This window comes from Dermacentor andersoni, chromosome 9 (genome assembly GCF_023375885.2).
Source record: "Dermacentor andersoni chromosome 9, qqDerAnde1_hic_scaffold, whole genome shotgun sequence".
NCBI lineage: Eukaryota > Metazoa > Arthropoda > Arachnida > Ixodida > Ixodidae > Dermacentor > Dermacentor andersoni.
The window spans coordinates 65997501-66018157 of record NC_092822.1 but is presented as its reverse complement, the minus strand read 5'-3'; the positions used below and the strand labels follow the sequence as shown (position 1 = coordinate 66018157).

At 43.4% G+C, this 20657-nt stretch overlaps 1 protein-coding gene across 2 annotated transcripts in view; it reads right to left on the bottom strand.

The window, feature by feature from the left end:
* Positions 1 to 20657, bottom strand: part of LOC126528178 (uncharacterized) — a 151039-nt gene that overhangs the window by 8996 nt on the left and 121386 nt on the right. The window contains exons 2-7 of one of the 2 annotated variants that reach the window (XM_050176056.2): positions 13180 to 13646; positions 11362 to 11565; positions 8700 to 8753; positions 6837 to 6938; positions 5054 to 5115; positions 763 to 929 (exon numbers count right to left, since the gene is read on the bottom strand). In XM_050176056.2, the coding sequence (XP_050032013.1) occupies positions 763 to 929; positions 5054 to 5115; positions 6837 to 6938; positions 8700 to 8753; positions 11362 to 11565; positions 13180 to 13646 (1056 nt within the window). The remainder of the gene's footprint in view (positions 1 to 762; positions 930 to 5053; positions 5116 to 6836; positions 6939 to 8699; positions 8754 to 11361; positions 11566 to 13179; positions 13647 to 20657) is intronic. The other variant, XM_055069177.1, reaches the window with a different exon arrangement.

Sequence of the window (20657 nt, the reverse complement as noted above, 5' to 3'; positions counted from 1 at the left end):
ATCTGGTAGTCATGATGACACAAATCCTTCAAAACTACATCATGTTTGTCCCAGGACAAGAACTGTCCATAAATGTTATTGCTTCAAACCTTTTTGATATTAATGATGGCATACTATTCAAAACTGCAGCACCCCGTACCCTACAAAAATGGTTCACAATATCTGTTACAGGCTAGTGGCACACCATTCAAGAGTGCATTAGACTTGCACAGAAACAAAAACAGCCCATAAATGCACTTGCATTTTAAATTTGTATGATGGTACAGTATTCAGTACTTCATCATTGGGAATTACCCAAGTAAAATTGGTTCATTAATGTCATTGTTTAACCCTTTCTGTGTCAAGCTTTTTTTTGGAGGTAGCGTACCTCCAGCGTCGTTTTTTTTCCCTCAGATATTATAAAATGAATGCAATTATTTTTGGTTATGCAGAAGGGAAAAATTGATGCTAATAATGGTAAACGCTCTCTTGGTATTGTGCTCACATGCCCATCTTCCATAAGTGACATGGCAGGACATAAACGCGAAAATGTATTGGTACTTCAGTGACAACGAACGGGTTAAAGCTAACTATATGGCAGTGATGGTTGCACAACATTCAATGTTGCAACACCCCTGAACCAAACAAAAGTGGTCCTTGAATACTACTGCATTTAAAGCTGCATAACTATTATGGTGGCACATCATCAAACACTGCATCACCTGTGCACAGGAACAAATCCAGTCTATAAATGCTATTACATTTAAAGCTGTGGTGACCCACCTCCTTAGGGGACAGGATGGAAATGTAGTCTTCATAGATGGCGCGAGCTTTCTCCTCAATCAGCTCCGGGTTTGACTCCTTCTTGAGGTCCTCGCAAGCCAGCCAGAACAGAATGTTCTCTTCACTGTACTCGCACTTCAAAAAGTCCCTAAACACCTTGCGACCAGCTGGAACAGATTGAAGAGAAGGGTTGAGGCAACGCCCACAGCTTGCAAGAACATGAGGACCAGGTGAAAAAGATTTCTTTCTCAGTAAACCCCCCTCAATAGTGTTGGTTTGTGTGTGGGCATGTGCCCATGTGCATGTAGTGTGCAAATCACACTACAGCTACAGTGGTAGCTGCAGCACGTCATCGAACCCTTCTGCACTGAATGTAAATTAGGAGGCACGGGTACAAAATGCTTTTCCAGCAAAGCCAGTGGCTCATCCGCACAAAAATTTCGCAGAGAGGTGACATTTCACCGCGTATTTGCCTTAAAGTTTAAAGTCAGTGTCTGTAAGTTTTGCATATCATCTTCCACTGAATTGCTCTGTGGGGTTCTCAGCTTCCTTTCAAATTTCTCTGCTACCCAACTTTTTTAAAATTTATTAGATGTATGTAAGGATATGGCACTGGCTACCCGTCTGCTTCTGTGCAATAAAAAAAGAGGAACACCTTGAGAAGAACAAAAATGTAGCGATACAAAAAGCACTCAAGAATGAGTTCCTGTGAGTAGTTCAGAAGTCGTGAGATAAGCTACAAGTCCACGATGAATGTTCACAATCTAGAACACAAGCTTAATACAGTCAGGGTGAAATAAAAAAAGAATGAAAAAAAAATTAAACTAAGACATTGCGACCACCACAATATCCTATACACCATAACGTAAGATGATACAGTGAACATACAAAAACAAATCTCTGGGATCGTCGGCTCTATGATGCCACAAGTGCCTCAAATGTCAATGCACATGTCTCTATAAGTGTATATAGAAGTCATAAGTGCAACATCTTCCAAATTATTTCTAAGTCTGCAATAATTATCTGCAATTTTTGTTTCTTAAAGAACCTCTGCAGATCCACATACTGCCCTTATGTGCGGTGCTTCTGTTGGCCACCACCCAAGAGTTTCTCAAATGGTAGCAATCGTCCATCCAGAATCTTCAGTTTTTTTTTACAGCTTTTGTTGGCAGGCTGAGTATTTGCAAGGGTAAAAGAAAGTGTTCTACACCTTCGTTGTACCCTCCACAGGAACAAACTAAGCTATTATGTTTTCCTATCCTGTATCAAAAGCACCTCTGTTTCTATATACCACGCGCGCCCTGATCGGTATGGTGAACCTCATAGGTGAATCTATCCTGAATAATGTTGAAGATTTGCCCCATTATTAAGCCGAGTCTCCCTCTCATAATTCCAACACAGATTTTGTTAACAGCACGATGTGGATCCCTTTTTGATAAAGGAAGGAGCAAAGTTTCATCCTTAATTACTACGTGCCCCACATCCTAAACCATAATTCTATGCAATTCCTCAATGACTTGGCACCCAATGGAGTATACTATATCATGCTGTTCCTCTTTTGCAATGGTGCAAGCCTTCTGTATCTCGTGTACCAAAGCACCAATCACTGCGCAAAATCTGACGTTTCTTAGGCACAGTACACAGTGACGCTTGAAAATCGTTTAACAGTACCCAGAGCGAATGGGGATAGCCCATACTCTAGTTCACATTGAGATTAAAACATGGAGCTGGGCAGGCCATGTAATGCATAGGACAGATAACTGGTGGACTATTAGAGTTACAGAATGGGTGCCAAGGAATTAAGGCAAGCGCAGTTGAGAACGGCAGAAAATAAGGTGAGATGATGAAACTACGAAATTTGCGGGTGCAAGTCGGAATCGGCTAGCGCAAGAGAAAGGTGATCAGAGACCACTGGGAGAGGCCTTCATCATGCAGTGGACATAGAAATAGGCTGATGATGATGATAATGACGGTGAAATCTCATTGCAGAGAAAATCTCGTAAAGTTTGTTCCCATAGCTGAGTACTGGCTGAATAACAGCCCCTACGGGCACAGGCAAGGCACCCTAAAGAGAAACTGATAAAGTATTCTAAAAAAAAACTTAATTTCTATTAATTTCACAGCAAGAGCTTAATTACTAGAATGCAACAGGAAGGGAAAACTTCCATTTCATGCCAATTTACAATTTCATCTCAATAACAATTTCATGCCAAAACTCTAGTGTTGGTGAGCCATGGATTTCAATTGTATTCTCTTGATATTTGGCCAACTGTGACGCAGTAAATGTTTTGGAAACTTACTAACTTTGTTGTTTGGCTCCCTTGGAATATGATGTTGTTCATTTTTATCAAAATAAAGTTAACCAGGCCCGAGCAGATAGTGTCACAATCCATTACGAGCTGTTGCAGAAACTTCAGAACAGCGTCGCCACCCATCTCTGGCTTTTGTGTCTTTTTTTTTGGCGTAGCTGAATTAAGTGTACTTCAGCTTACTTCTTTATTTAGAGTCCTTTTAAGACACAACTGGTTGGGTATGTTTGGGCGTAGCGATCATTATGCTCATAGTGTATTAGAGAAAATAACTGAAAGATAGAGACTAGAGGCATTTCGCTTTTGGTGGTAGTTCTCTTCTTTCATTGTTTTCGACAGCAGTGCCTTGCTTCGAGCATATTACTCAAGTGGCTTTGCGTCGTTCGCATATACTGCATGAGAAATAGGTTGTCAATTTAGTTCTTGTGATGCAATTATGCGTAGGCAGAAATTTTTCATTTTTCCGGAGGGAGCTGGCGCCCAGCAAGCTTTTCGACCCCTCCCCCATATATATATATATATATATATATATATATATATATATATATATATATATATATATATATATATATATATATATATATATGTATATGTATATATACATATATATATATATATATATATATATATATATATATATATATATATATATATATATATATATATATATATATATATATATATATATATATATATACACATTATATAACAGTTGCACTTGAAATTTCATGTGACCTCGAAGAATTGTTCATCATTGAAGTTACGACTCCATGTGAGTATTTACAAAGTAGGAGACGATTCAATTTCACAGCCCAAGTCGTCTCGCATCACCAAGAATCTGGTGCCTCTCGATGGTGTAATCTTCCTTCGTGTAATTGTCTTATACTTTATACTTCACTATCACTAATACTGCTTTGCCTTTCTGGCGAAACTTCTTCTCTCTCCCTCTCTTTACTGTGAGTTCGAGTATAGGTGCTGCTGCAGATGACTGCTATTGAGTCAGATTTCATGTGAATATGACTTAGCCTCATTTCGGTTGCTGACTGAATATATATATTTAATTACGACCTTTGCATGCAAGCCCCGATGTTTCCATCCCTTTTTAAATTATCAGAAGAGTTTTTTTCATGAGTCATTAGCTTTGCTTAATGGAAAGAGAAGCAATACTGAGACACATAGCATCCACATGCATTTTGCACATCATTGATAAAAGACTCTGCTGAAGGGGTCGCTGAAGTCTGCAGGTTATTTTCAGGGTCAAAAAGGCATGCAAGGCAATTTGAAGTGAGGTGAACATACATTAACATATTCATTCTCTAGGCATAAGCTATCCATACCATTAGAAATAATCGTTAATTGGCGACCTCATTCTCTTCAAAAATATAATAAATTTTGTACTGTGTATATATTTAAATACATTGTGTCTGTGCATGGTGTTTAGAGTGAAAATTAAAAAAATAAAGACATGTTGAAGTGAGAAAATATGAATGAGGTAGCTGCCACTGGTGCTTCCAATGCGCTTGTCTTCCTATTGTCAGGATTTGCAGAAATAAAGCAAAAGTATGAATTGAAAGCCATGCACGTCTGTTCCAACAATGATGTACTAAGCTTTTAGTCACAATACAATTTTAAGTGAAAAGGTAGAGGCAAATCAAAAGAAAGCGCAAGTGATATGGTTGACAGAACTGTGGTAATAACACTTTTGTGGGTAAGGTTCCTCCCCCCCAGAAACTTCAGAGGGGGCCTGGGCCCTGGAAAGTACATATGGGAGTAAAGGAATGGCGACCACATTCCTAGATGCAGAATGTTTGTAATGATGTTTGTAATGATGTTTGCAACGACATTAAAGCCACAAAAATGTGCCAGAACTTAATCTTGAACTGAACAGCCAAAATTATTTTTCTCCCTGAAAAGAACATGCTCTTCTATCCTAGGACTCACAAATTAATCGCTGCTGAGATGAACATTTCAAGTGGACATACCTGAACATTTCATGAGCTTCTCAAATGAGTCCCCCCATGTCCGAATTTCCTCCAACGTAGGGCTGAAATAATAAGAAATGCATGGTATTACCGAACCGTGAATGCATGCTTTAGCTCCAAATGTTACAGCCGCAAATGAAGAAAGCACATTCCTGAAGCAAACTAAAATATTTCTGTGTAAAGTATGCCGAATGTTGTTTTTAGTGGTATTTATTGAAATTTCATCCGCTGAATACTTCTTTCTTTAATGTTACAACTGGCAAGCAAGCTTACTGCATTCACTGAAGCTATCAACACAGCGCATGCACATGTGTCAACGCTTGGTGGGCTTGGTTCATGCTTATTGCAGCGTAATAAAGACGTGAAACAAAGTGAAGCGAGTGACAACCTTTCCTCTCCTGGTCTTCATTTCGTTTCGCGTCCCGTTACACCCCCAGTAAGTGTGAATCAAGTGGCCCAACAAGTGTTGACATGTTACATTTCCTCTATAGCGGGCTCCCTGCTTTTTGTTCTTGTCGATTTTCTACAGAGCTTTTTTTTTTTGCTAATAGCACAGAGGCTCTTTCCTATCCTGGTCTTACTTCACTTTGCTTTGCACCTTATTACACCGCAACATGTACATGTGCATGGAGTGCCAGATATGGCATTGACGCCACTAATGAGACGTTCGTTATTGGGTGGTGAGACCTGACCTATCTAGTAGAATTCCAGAAGTATACAATACACAAGCCTAGCTCAATCAATCTATTGTTTCTTTCTGGTGCTCCTCTGGGCCAGCATGGCTTCATGTGGACGCAGTTAAGAGTGCGAGAACTGAATGAATACTTTCTTAGACTGAACAACACCACGCAGCTGTCAATGTGGTGAGACCAGTATGGGCTGAGAGAGAAACGAGAGATGAAACAATAAATCTTCACCTAATAGTGGTCATTTACATTCTCACAGCCACAAGCTTTGGCACTAGGAATCAAGGGATCTGAGAAATGCAATGTCCCTCTGCGAGCCTGTTGAAGAAGGTGCAGGTTTACTCCACATTGTGTGGTCTTCTTTCGAACTCAAAGGTAGCTATGCACAAAAGTGTAATGTGCGTTGGTGAAGTTCATGACACCAAGAAGTAATCCCAGTTCCAAGTAGCCTTCAATTCTGATGAAAAAAAAACAATAACCTGCACTTTTATTTCATGTTACAGGTCGAGTTTATGTTTAAAGTTGCTGCTTTGCTTCTTGCTCAAACTTTGCATAAAGATAAAAATTTTTGGCCTGCATTGTTCAACTTCTGGTCGTGAGTAGTTTTGCAACATACAAAACTGCTTGTGTACATATGTTTAAGTGCACTTTAAATAAAACCCAGGTGGTCAAAAATAACTTGGAGCCCCTCACTACGGCGTCTAGCGCTCACAGGCCCAGTGCTGCTTTCGGACGTGGGAGCCCATGAATCAATCGATTGCTGGTTGGAAGCTAACAAAGTCCGATCGAGACAGGCAGACAGTAATGATAACTACCTTGTTGAACGATGGGAACAAGAAAACAGTGAAAACAGAGCAGACATGGCAAGCATGAAAGTTGCTTTAAAGTTATTACGCGCAAGAGGCAAGTCACTATATTCTCAAATTAGTTCATTTGCAACACCTGGCAACTCTGCAGCAGCTGGCAATCACATGTGAGCCACTGAAGATACCGAGGGGAAGGGAAATTGCTGGGAGGGTAAGCCCTTCCCCCCCACACACACTTGCTCTGTCTGCGCATGCGTGTACTCAAGGGATTGTCAACTTGGCAACACTCACGATGGCTCGCCATCTCCATTAAAGATGCTGTCACCCGTGGTTAGCCTCTGGTTGTTGTCCCGTGGTGACCTAACATTGCCGTTGTTGCTTTTGAGGGCCAGGCTGCGATAAAGTAAAAGGAACGACATGTCAGCAGATGTCACTGAGGCAGCAAATATATGCGGAACCTCATTATAATGAACTCGCATCTGATGCAAAAATAGACCTTGATAACCGGTATTTGTTACAACCGCACGTTCGTCACAGGCTGCGATCAACGAAAAATTTTTAAATTTACTATGTTATAATAGAAAATTAGTTATGTGTGCTAGAGTGTGTGATGGCCCCAATTTACTTGTTGCATAGTGTGAAGAGTGATCACGCTAGTTAGTTCCAATCGTTTATTTTAAAAAAGTTATGTTGCAGAGCAAACAAACACATTTTACACCAGTGTATGGGGACTGCCAATCCTCAAGTATCTTTTGAACATGTGAAGGATTCTGTGACAGTTAACATTCTGTGCACCTTAATTGTCAATGGAAGATTTGCCTAGTACATAGAACCTCGCATATTGCTAATGAGAAATGCAAGGTGTTGAAAGTGCATGTTTTGCATCAGCCCCTGAGTGTTTCCAAGGTCATAAACACCACAGCTTCCAAGGATGCAATCTAAAAAATTGCATTTAGAAATTTGCCATATTTTACTGTTGTAGTGCAGTACTCATAGCCTGTGCACTTCTACACTGAATTATCTGATCGTGTTGATAGAGAGATAATAAATGCACTCAATGACCTGCTGTACCAATAAGTGTGTTACTTGAAAATAGAAATTATCTCTGAACAAGGTAACAATTAACTGACAAAGACTGAGATCCACTAATTTGTGAGCTTACCATATTGACAAAAGATCACTGAACAAGCTAGTGATTAATCAACAATGCTGAAATCGTCTGATTCGTGAGCTCACCGTATTACCAAGGGATGCTAGTTGTGCATAATTTCTTACTGGAACATCAACAGGTCTATTTATGCTTGGCAAGGAAAACAATGCTAATACGGATTTGTAGTGACCTTAACTATTTGACAAATGCAGGTCCCAATGGACAAGTACTGACAAATAGAGATTTCTAACACACGCATAAAAGCTAATGATGAAGCGTATCAAACCAGCGCACATTTATATTGCACTATAATGCAAAAGCAGCCAGTGTAGCAAAAGTTTATTAGAACAATACAAATTTGTAGAGGGATTTGTTGGGGGTAGTTCATGGTTTCACATGGTTAATTTAGCTGATATGATTCCAGCCAATTAAATGTTTAAATTAACCGCAGTTGTAGCATGAAATCATAATTGCAGAGATAGTGAAGCAATCTCTACACAATAAATAAAATGTACTTCAAAGACATATCTCGAACTAAGCAAGCATGTATTATGTGAGTCTGTCCACTAAACATGCAGGCAGTTTTTTTTTTTTCTGCAGTGCAATAAAAGGCGTTACAACGGGGTGATACATTTCTGAAATTAGATTAACATGACTACACCGCAATGAACAATCATGCATGCAAGCTCAAAAGAAAAGAAAAGCAATAAAAACAAAACTGAAAGAACTAAAGAGAGAAAAGCATAAGTTCAGAGCATTGGGATGTGTTTTTGTGTGGTTTAATTCTCCAAACGCATTGTGCAAGCTTGTATTCTGTGTTACAAACTATGGGATTGTAATTTTTTAAATGTGTAAAGAAATGTGTAAATGTAAGCGCTGTGCTACACCGAGGAGACCCCTACACGTTACTCTGGTAGCCAAATTAGGAGCGTGAGAACTGCTGAGTGTTCAACGTAAGAGAGCAATTTCTACACGTACGACACAGCAACTATGCTCTGACCCACCTTGAAAGCTTGACGGGTTTCTGCAAGCTTGCATAGACTGGCCTCGATCCTCTCCTAAAAAAACAAACAAACAAAAATAATTGAAAAAAATTGTAAGTGCTTCTGAAGGCAAGGCCTCCTAAGAAAGCATCAAGGTTAAAGGCGGCCCAACCAAAAAAAAAAAAAAAACCTACGTTTTCGTTACCAATTGCGCCTGGGTATCTTAAGTATATGCTGTGCTCATTGCTATGAAAAGGTGGGCTGTGGCCATTCTTACATGAGCTCTTCTGTTACGTTCGACTTTTTTTATATGGCCATGCTCTGCAAACTGACAGAAAACCAGGTTTGCATTTTTTTTTTTGTTGTTGTGGCATCCTTTGTTATTTGTCTTCGTCATGCTGCGGCTACTGTGCAACTGCTGTATTGCTGCAAAGAATAAGTCCCTTTAATATTGCCCCGCTTGTTACAGGTTATATATTCAGTTAGCTACCCTCAAGGCCTAGGAGACATATTGGAGAGTGCGTTACACTGAAAATGCAACAAGGAGCAGCAACAAAAACATAAAGGCATGTAATAACAAAGCAACAGAGGTATGAGCAGATATTGTAGCTCTAAGGTCTATAGTATCAACAATGCATGCTCTAGGCATACAGAACTCCAGCATACACATCTGCATGTTGCAATTTAATCTTGAAAAGATCTTGTGTTGGCAAAGGGAACAGCACACGTACTTTCTGCAGACAGCAGTTACATGTAAAACTTTACGACGGCATCATAATAGTATAGTCTATTCTTTTAAAAAAAAAGAATGGTTCTGATAATGTGGCTTATGGAACAAAAACAGTGCAAATAATTTACCATGAACAGTCCATGAACAGAAATACCTTACAGATTTTCCTCCATAGCTGATTTTCCTCCAGTATTATGATGATAGCATGTGACCCCTCGTCTCCGTAATCGTGATATTTGCGTTAACCATGTAAGGTTGTTAGGAGTGCAAGGTTGTGTACTGTCTCACTAAACCCAAGGAGTGCTGCAGCCAAAGCTGTGAGACACGCTTACTAAGTGACAAGTGTGCATGAGAGTGCAGCTCCACATTACGACTCATCATCCACACTACATGAAGAGCCCTGACGTCATGTGCATTAGAGAGGAAAAAAAGATGTCTGGAAACCACAGGTGCCGCTAAAACTTATTTTTTCACAGCCTAGACACGAAGGCTGAAATTAAGTGGTGCAGCCTATGTACGCCTGTTTGACCAATGTAATGCATTAGGACAATTCCTCGTTGCATGGCTGTACTGGAAGAAATTTAAATTATTTTGCTGATCTCGTGGTCTCTAGACTTTTGCTCTTGAATGTATCGTAAAAGAATTCGGGGCTATCTGGGCAACTTTTGGCAGCATCACATCATAGACCTCTTGTCATCAGCCATAAGCTGCTTCCACCGTGGCCTAGCAACTTATTTCGCCTCACTGATGGTTTAAGACCACCTACTGCACTGTAGTGTGATAAGGGGTGAAGGCTGTGCTGGACTTCCTTACAGTCGTTAAAGAAAGGGAGGGGTCTCATGGCATGAACAGATTGTGTACAGAATTGGCAATGAGTGCAGTGAAGACAGCTGTTCACAGTAAGCAATAAAAAAACATTATTGTGATGCACAGCTTGCAGCTAGGATAAGTAAAAGCGTGAGCACATGAGTGGTCATGCATTCCGTATGAACAAACTTGTATTCAAAGTACACTGAACAAGCGAGCTAGCCCCTGCAGTTGAACGTTACAAGAAACAGTGCAGCAGCAGTCACTCGCTGGTCCTGCAGTGACTTGCTGTCATGAACTCTTGAAATATTTGTCATGGCACATCTGCCATGATAATTGCAGGTGCAAACTTACGCACAGTGGGGGATCAGTGCAAGTACACACCCACTCCTCTGAACAGGTGTCATGAACTTTCAAGCATAGCAGAGGTTTTGGCAGGTTGACTTCGACATGACAGAGAGTGGTGCCACAATAATTTTGCTAAATACGTGGTAACCGACTAACAGTGACGAAGTTTAGTGCAGACTACACAGTGAACCATTCCATGCTCTCCATTCTAATAGGCTTCAATATTCTGCATCTTCTGTGTCGTTATTCTGTGCATTATAGTATCTGTGTCACTAATTATAGGCCTCTGTCATTGCTGGGTCATGTGCTCTATTCCTGTAGCCTTGCAGAGGCAGAGGAAGTTTTCTGGGGGAATATTCAGGCTGAGGTTGCTTTCACTTCTGCTGTCACTTGCAAGTGGAATGGCTTCAGTAAAGGTGACGACACCGGCTCAAACTGTGCAAACATGGCACAGTGCACAAGTGTGTTTTGCCAGCTATGAACTATGAACTTGCTCTGGCACAAGACACACCTGGAAGACTTTACGGAGAGGAACAAATCTTCTGTATGACTGGCCTGTCAACTTCATATAGTGTAGGTTCAAGTAGTCTCTCATTACAAAATACCACTGAAGTTCCCGCATAGTGTGGGATCGTACCTATTTTCTTGTATCAGTTAGCTGTTGCCTATGAGGGGCAACTCTTTTTGGAATAATAAGAAAATGTCGTGTAGCTCATGGAATTGGCTCAACTTCATGGAAATTATATGATTTCGTAGAAATTTGATGTGATCAGCTTCGCAAGTGCCAAAAACGCTCACCAAGAACAACTACAGCAACAGCACCAGCAGAAGCAACACGTCTTGGACTGCTTGTCGCGCACAGGGGTCGTTGCAGAGGTCTCCTGATGAGGCGACCCACTGTTGTTGTTGTTCTGCAGGCTTCCACACACCCGGCCCGAGTCCCCCCCTCCTGATGGCTCGAACACCGAGACACCAACATGACTTGGTCCCGCCCACGATGGGCTGTGAGCAGAATACACAGAGACAGTTATGGTGATCCAGGCACACGACCGAGTTAGGATTGGATGGCGAAAAATGGAAGAGGAAGACACTGCGGCTGTGAAGCCTTCATACAGTATAAAAATACACTGCTTTTGCAGTTTTACAACATTTGGCAGTGTTTTTTGTGAAAACATATTAGAATGGGAGCGTTGCAATAAAAATGTTTCTACAAGTCGCAACAAGCTCAACTTTGAAGCTTAATGGTGTTTCTTTCACAGTGCCCAAGAGGGAAGACACAGACACTGACAGTTTTGACTACGACCTTTGCTGCGATTATGTGACAGCATATGCACATGTGACAACATGACCATTGCATGAACCTGGGCTGGGATAATGTAATGATTCCATGCCGATGTCATTTCTTGACGCACTTTGTCAGTGGCCAGAGCAGCATCCCACCCTTGTCATCAACTGGATCAGCCAGCTGTGAATGGTGGATGATAAGAGTGGCACGGAATCAAACAGAAGGAATTGCTACAGTATATTGGCCCCGAACACTAATTTACAGCACCCGCACCTCCATCTTCCTCGATCGTTCTCAGTCATCTTGTTACGAGTGTGAAGCTTCACATGCCTAAATGAGCAACCAAACAAACAAAATGTAATATTGCAATATAAACGCCGTCAGCAGTAATACCACATCAACCACTTGTACAATTCACTTTCTCCAAATGGTTGTTTTGCCTAGTGAGGCCAGAAAGTTTCTGAACAAAACAAATTTTGTCCAGTCATTTAGACCATGCAGTAATGATCATCTGAGCCAGATATTCCTCCATGTAGACCTGAGGACCTACAGCATTGCTCAATGGGCTGTACATTCTTCATCCTAATAAATGTCACCATAAAACTTTTGGGTCACATCTTGTCCTGAAACAATAATCATCTGTCTGGCATGCGTTTTCTTTCTTTGAAACTCTGCGCTTGCTACTTTCCTCTCAAGAATGCTAGTCCCGCTGAAAATTCACATGTTGGTTGCGACCAGAGTGTACCAGGCATGCAGTGTTAAAAAAAAAGGATAGGCATGCGAGATAGGTGATTATTGTCTTGGGTACAAGCTAAACCCCAAATGGCGCAAACTTTTCTTAGAGTGTTTGCTGTGTGTTTTTGTAATTGCATCCTGTGCCACTGACAGCTAAACATCACAGCATAAACAGCTGCTCTTGGCTGCCTTTGCAATGTGTACTGAACAGCAGAAAAGCCAAGCTGAGCAAAATGGTGAATAAAGTAAAGAACAGAGACAAATAGCGAAATCATGGAGAGAGCAAAATTTTGTGGGGGCCCACCTAGTGGACTGCTCACTTCGGCCACTGCTGATTGGATGCAGCTGTACGAGCGAGGAGGAGACGAGCGGCCCCAGCCAATCAGCAGTGGCCGAAATGGACAGTCCGCTAGGTGGACTCCTACAGAATAGCCCCGCTGTACGGCAGTGAATATAATCAGGATGATGATGATGATGACAATTCTCAATTATCACGTGATGCGTGCCCCAGAATACGATCCGCTTTAATGCGGTGTGATTCGAGGGACCGCTTAAGTCTCACAGAACCGACACGATCGCACCCGTCTTCGTCGCACCTGGTGTCTGGAACGACGGCGGTCGAGGCCACCGCCGAGGCGACGGAGGGCGCCGGCGACGGCTTTGTCGAGGAGGCCTGCGCAGGCGCGGCGCCCGACTCCGCGGAAGCGCTCGGCGGCTGTAGCCTCGCCGACGCGTCGGGCCGCGTCGACTCGGCTTCGGTGGTCCTCGGCTCCGCCGCCGTCGTCACTTCCGCTTCCGGTTCTGCCGGCGGCGCCGGCGGGGGCGTGGTCGGCGGCGGTTGGAGGTCGTCGCCGCCGGATGGCGCTGCCGCCGGCGACTCGGCTGTTGCCGGAGGCGGTGAAGTCCGCGCTGCTGCGGTCGGCTCGCCGGGGCCTCGGCATTCGGGCGCCTCCTGCTGCTGCTGCTGCTGCTGCTGCTGCTTCTGTTGTTGCTGCTGCTCCGGCTCTGGCTGTGGCTGCGGGTTGGCTTCGGCTGCTGAGGCCCACTGCGTGCTGTTGGACATCTGCGCATGGCACGGGCGGGATGGGAGGGGGGAGGAGGAGGTGATTGAACGGCGGTTCTCATGTCCCACCCGAGTGACACGAAAAGCTGGCAGACGACTCGGCTGCGATGTCATATACACGCTGTCGAACGCGCAGTAGGCGCTCACGCATCTCGAGCGCATTTTTTTACATCTTTAGCGCGGACGAAGACTGCGTGGAATACCTGCCATGCGTGGGCAAAAATATATGTTCAGTCTTTCCTCTTCTCTCTCTCTCTCTCTTATTTAACCACGTATAACATCGCTCCTATGTCACTCAAGTGGCACCAGTCAGCAAGCTTTCGTTTTTATGTTTTGCCACTATATTGCGGCATTAATTTGTACGTCGGTAGCCACAAAGGACACACATTCTACACAGTATAAACGCGGACGTTAATGAATAAACTAACCAGCAAACACATAACCGTGTACGTAATAACAAAAATCGGTAAGAATAACGGAAGAAAAATTTGTGCATCGCATATAGATGTAGTGCAAATCCAAGCTCGTCGACAGAGCGAAACCCGAAACAGTGTTTAACGTGACATAGTCATCGGTGCAGGCCTGTTCATAAGGTTAATCTCTAAGCGCTGCAAGTTAGGGCAATACGTACGTAAGCTATATAGTCATTTGCCTATCTCCCACTCTCATTAACAAAACCCACACACAAGCGCGAACACATACACATACACTCGAACCACACGCAAGCGCACAAAAAAATGCGCACCGCAGAAACAAGACAGCAATGAAATCGACGCACCGTAGATGTCTGGCCATGGTCCCCCTCCCCTACCCACGGCCACGGTAAAAATTATGGCTACGTGATTATGCAACCGCTGTCGGCTCTCGCCGCGCATATATAACAGTGCATCGGCAAATATTTCCATTCCTCCCCACGCTGCGTTACGAAGACCGGCTCCCCATCGGCGAGCGACACTGCCTGTGAAGCGTGCTTCGCCGCAGTAACGGTAGAAATGCGGGTAAGCCAAACGTCCACCAACAGTAAACGAAGTCTGTTGGGGTGTGACCGTGCCAAACAGATATTAAAAAAAAAAAAAAAAAAATGGAACGGCGTTTTTTTTTTTTTTTTTGTGGTTGTTTGCAGCAATGAATAAAATTGGCGTTAGGCGATGTGCGAGGGTACCTTACGGACGTCGTGGAAATGTTTTACCGAGTGTCTTGCCACGTATACTTCAACGCCTACGCTCACGACAGGCCCAACCGAGCTTATTAAACTGTCTTCCCGGTGAATCGGTAGATTTATTTATTTATTTATTTATTTATTTATTTATTTATTTATTTATGCTCATTGTGAACCTTCGGGTTGTTACATGGTGGAGAACACAAACTATTATTATGAGTCTGTATTAAAAAAAAAACATTGACTTGGGCGAACAAAACATTTATTTTGTTAATATAAACCGTTATTTAAAAAAAAACATCTATCTGATGCTGAAAATTCGAAACACACTTAAACTGCAAGCTTATTTCCAAATAATCAACAGAAGCAACAGCTGCCAATACGCCTGAATTAAGTTTCAATTTTAATCGAAAATAGTTTTTACCAATAAAGGATGTTTAAAAACATCAACTCTGACTGTATATATGCGGCACAAAAGCGTGGTTACGATTTATCGGAGGGGACGCTCTGCCAAGGGGTCGCACGTACAAGTTAGGATCCATTATTGGCGCTTCTCGTGTATAATTTGTGCATAATTGCATAACCTCGACTTTCCTACGCGTAACAAGTGTAGGAAGGCTCGCTTTATCAAACTCGTTTATTAACTTATCACTTATCAGACTCACTTATCAAGTGAGTCTGTAACCGATTGCGTTCGCTCGTAAGAGTAGAAAAACAAACCTAGCAGCAAGACGTTCCACATAAACGATGAGGAATCTTTTCCAGAGGTCGCACGATTTCGAGGTATGCATTCTAGTCTCACGTTTGAATTGGCGTACTTCCATTTCGTCTTTAACATAATCGTGCTAATTAACTTTCTCATTTTTTTACTTTACGGCACTGATTGCAATCTACGAATTATAGTCGGCGAGTTCGCAAGTCGTATCCAAATTGGAAGGAAGTCTTAAGAGTGGACCTGTTTCGAGATATTAATTTTCAAAGTGTACGACGAAATGCATAGGTGTTCCAGTTACTTTTGTGCTTCAATGCATAAAACAGCGTTTTCTTTAAAAAAAAAGGTAACTGGAACGCCGACGCACTTAGTCGTACACCTTGAAAATTAATATCTCGAAACTGGTGCAGTCCTGAGAATTCCTTCCAAGTGGATCCGCTTTGTGAACTCATTATCTGCAATTCGCAGGTTAAAACGTGCGCCGTAAAATGATTGATTAGAAAGTTAATTTGCGTAATTATGCAAATTATTCAATTAGGTATTTTGATTTCTCGCGGGAGTAATGCAGCACAATCGAGTAATTTACATGAAACTGTGCTATCTGGCACAGACAATTTTTTACAAATTTGGTGCAGCAAAAAAAAAAAAAAGAAGGAGGAGGAGAAGACGCTCCTTCTATAGTGCGGTCCTGAACATGGTGACGTATTCTGCGACGATCACTTTCGGCGGTAGTATTGTGGTCAGGCGCGCGCTGACTGGCTGGTTGAGCAAAATCGGGTGAGCTGATTGGCTGGTCGAGCACTATGTCACGCGAAGGCGATAGTATCGCCGAAGTGGTCGTCGCAGAATACGTCCCATGTTGGCATCGTGAACGGAGACGATGGAAGTGGGCAGGTGGTTCCACTATCTACTAGTTTGGAAATTAAATAGCGTCGTGATAAGTAGTTAGGAGCAATGAAAATTGATTGTTTAAGATCTTCGTTGAAGTGAGATGTGCATAAACGAGAAACACGGCGTAGCAGACCAAGGTCAGAAATATCTGACGTTTTCTTTATCAGCGTGCATTCTTCAAAAAAGATTGCACCCTGTAGGGCTTATCTTGTCCCACAACGATAATCGTCATCTGCCTTGCTTGCGTTTCCTTTCTTGAAGACTCGGCGTTCGCTCAGCATTCTTGTCGATAATGCTGTGTCACGGTGATAACGCGCAAGCCGTTCGTGACTTGTGAGTACCGGGCTCGCAGCGTTAAAGAAAGGAAGTGCGGGCAAGACAGATGCCGATTACTGTTGCGGAACAAGATAAGCGCCAAAGGGTGTAAACTTCTTAGAATGTAATGCTTGTTGTCCGGGAGTAGTTGGAAGTTACAAAACGTGCTGAGTGGTTTTGGACTTTCTTCAACAACAGGTTCCACGCGGGTTATTGCTCGGATCCCGTACAGAAGATGCATACTCGAGTTCCGGACGCACCAGGGTTCTGTACAATAGCAATTTCACGCGACATAGCGAGGGAAAAAAAATAATAATAATCCGACTCATGCGACGGCGGCAGGTTGCGCTTCGTTTCAAAGCGAGCCTTTCTTTACCCTTTATGCCTGCCGCTACAGATTTTTTTTTTTTCGATGACCCACATGCATCACGTCACGCAGCACGTGTGATCAAGAGCACGTGCTCGCGCGCCAGTTTCCATTACGCCACAGACGCAAGAATGAAGCGCGCGAATAATAATCAAACCTTACACCACTGTAAGGTTTGCACCACGAAAAGGGTTCTACTTAAATTGAGGACGACGCAACGAGCTATGGAAAGAATAATGATGGGTGTAACGTTAAGAGATAAGAAAAGAGCAGATTGGGTGAGGGAACGAACGCGAGTTAATGACATCTTAGTTGAAATCAAGAAAAAGAAATGGGCGTGGGCAGGACATATAATGAGGAGGGAAGATAACCGATGGTCATTAAGGGTTACGGACTGGATTCCAAGAGAAGGGAAGCGTAGCAGGGGGCGGCAGAAAGTTAGGTGGGCGGATGAGATTAAGAAGTTTGTAGGGACGACATGGCCACAATTAGTACATGACCGGGGTTGTTGGAGAAGTATGGGAGAGGCCTTTGCCCTGCAGTGGGCATAGCCAAGCTGATGATGATGACGATGACACCACGGTCTATTATTGCGTCCTACTTCACCCCTGCCACGTACGCTTCTCCTCACCCTTATTGCCTCGAAAAACATTGCCTTCGCGCTCGTGGCATGTCAATCCGTCGACGTACGTTTCGCATGGGCTGCTGCTTGCATTTAGGCGTGTATAACTTGTGAACGGCCTAGTGCGTAAACATAAACATTGCTTGAGATTGTAGATTGCTTGAGTAGTAGTAGTAGTAGTAGTAGTAGTAGTAGTAGTAGTAGTAGTAGTAGTAGTAGTAGTAGTAGTAGTAGTAGTAGTAGTAGTAGTTGTTGTTGTTGTTGTTGTTGTTGTTGTTGTTGCCTTCTAAATAACTAATTCATTAGGTGCACGACGTTGTCCAATCAGTTGGCTACGGTACTGTCTCATGTGGCCCCCGAAATGCGTGCGCGGATGTCACCGCTCTCCGAGTCTCTGGGGCGGCGGGGGGACGGAAGGATATATAAATAGATAAATGAGTGGAAACATTGCGGAATAAACTAAGCGCGAGAGTCGGTCACGGGATTTTCTTGTTATTATTTTTATTGCGTTGCACGGAACCTCAAGAAGAACGGCCTTGTGAATTCTCCGTGGCTTTACAGACTGGCGTAATGCACACGAAGGACGTTGCCATAAAGTCACGCCGACGAGGAACGACGGGGCGCGCGAGAGAAGAACGACTCCCGCCGCGACACGCGTTTCGTGCCCATTGCGGCGAGAGCACGGCGCCTTTGCTGCCTGCGGAGAGGACGACGCGCATCGAATCGGGACGAGTGTTGCATTGCAAACGAAGCGATCAATCCATTCGGACGTTTGCCGGGAACACACGCGCTGACATGCCGAGCGGTCGTTCCAGGAACGGCAATACGTGATACTGAGTCTCGCCATGCACAGTTGCGTGCAGTGAGAGAGACGGCGAGAGAGAAAACCTGCGTCTTTGGTGTCACGAGAGGACGCAAGGGACGGGGGACGCGTTCTGTCGGTTAGATTACGCTCTCTAAGAAAAACTTTGCACCCTGTGGCTCTTATCCTAGAACAATGATCATAATCGTTATGATCATAAACAATGATCATAACTTTCCTCTCTCCAACGCTGCACGCCCGCTACTTCCAGGTTACGAAAGCCGAGAACGTTATCAGCGTGACGTGGCATTTTTGTTAGGAAAGCATAGCGAGCGATTAGTTTCCAAGAAAGGAATCCCAGGCAAGTCAAATGGCGATTATTGTTTGAGGACAAGATGCACCCCAAAGCGTGTCAACGTTTTTTAGAGTTTATAATTGTCATGTTCCAGTCAAGTGCCGGCAGTGATCTCATGCTCTGTCGATTCTTTTCCTTTTTTTCCCAGATGCTGCAATCTCGTTCTACTTCGCAGTTACCAATTCAAGTAGACAATTCCATTTGGTCTCGACCCTTCACGGATATATGTTTCCGTCTGCGCAGGCGCATTAGACATTCTTCAATCGCAACCATCCGCGCGAGTTCTCGGTGGGAAAGAACAGACAGTTCTGGGCAATTTTTGAAATATGTACCTCGGATACAATATCTCCCTCTTCCTGCACTTGCTGTCGTGTGCAACATCTCGTTCTCTGGCTTGATAGTGATTATGAATGTTCTTTGACAGTGTAAACTGGCTTAAGAAATTCTGAGAGAAACGGAAATACATCTGTCTTGCTACGGTACGAATTGAAACAAAGACACGCACGGGAGAGTGGCGCCCGCGAGGAGAAGGGCAAACGGCGTTTGGGTTAAAATTTAAGCTCCTTCCGCGGCGCATAGCAGTTGCTTTGCAGGCATAATCGTTAGCGTGCATTGTTATGCAATGCACTTGTCAGTTCTAAATGGCCAGACCTGGTGAGGAGCCCTTTTAAGGCCGCGTCTCCATGTGCGTGAAGAAAGTAATCGTCTCCTCACGATTCTTGTCGCAAAAACAGCTTTTCGTTGTATATAACCAACAAAACGAAGGTGTATATAACTTATCACTTGGCATGTTGACGCTACGTTCTGTCTTCGATCGAAGCGCACATGGCGGGCGTTTTCCGTCGTGTGTGTGATGACACAACTGTTCAGATCAAATTGTTGTCAATTTACCCGGAAGCTTACGGCACGGGTGTGATCAAACAACGTCCGTTCAACGCCGCGTGCATGCGACTTTACATACAGGGAGAATATACAATCGATTCCCCTTCATGTGACTTCGGTTAACTAGAATTTTCGCTTAATTCGAACGAACGGGAGAAGTCCCGGCGAGAAACCAGAATATTTTACGGAAGAAAAGCTCGTTTAGTTCGAACTCAAAAGTACGCCGCTTCGCTTAACATGAACCACCCGCCCCCTCCCCCACTGACGCATCGCCATGCACGCAGTGGTAGCCAAAACTTGAATACACAAGAAATTTAGCAGACGGTGCTGCTTCCCTAAGCATGAAGCGGTTTTATTTAAATTTATTTTTATCTTCTTGTGGCGGTATATGTTTTAGTGCTCCCGGTACATGCACGCTGGCGCTGTGTAGGCGGAGCAGCCGAATAACGGAAGCACATCGATTAAATAGTACCGGGAATCAAACATTCTCGCCTTGGCCCACACCCCGAGTCTTGGAGGTCACGTGTTCCGCCCGCAAAGCCATCCGTTGTCGCTTGTTTCGTGTAGTGTCACTCTGAGGCAGCGTTTAAGCATGCCGACGCTCTTGGCCTTATGTTGGTTGAATCGCGCTTCGAGGTCAATACACAAGAGCCATCGCAGACCACTTCAAGCAAAAAAAAAAATAAATAAATAAAGGATTTAAATTTATTCATTGTGCCACCGTTGGTTAATTCGACATTTCGGATAATTCGACCGAATCATGTGGTCCCAGAAAAGCCGAATCGACGAGAATGGAATATACTACATTACCGCTTCTCGATTAATTTTTAAAGGGATTAAATTCAATGTTATTATAATGCATACTACGAAGGAGCCTTACGAGTAAATACACTACACCCCGTCTCT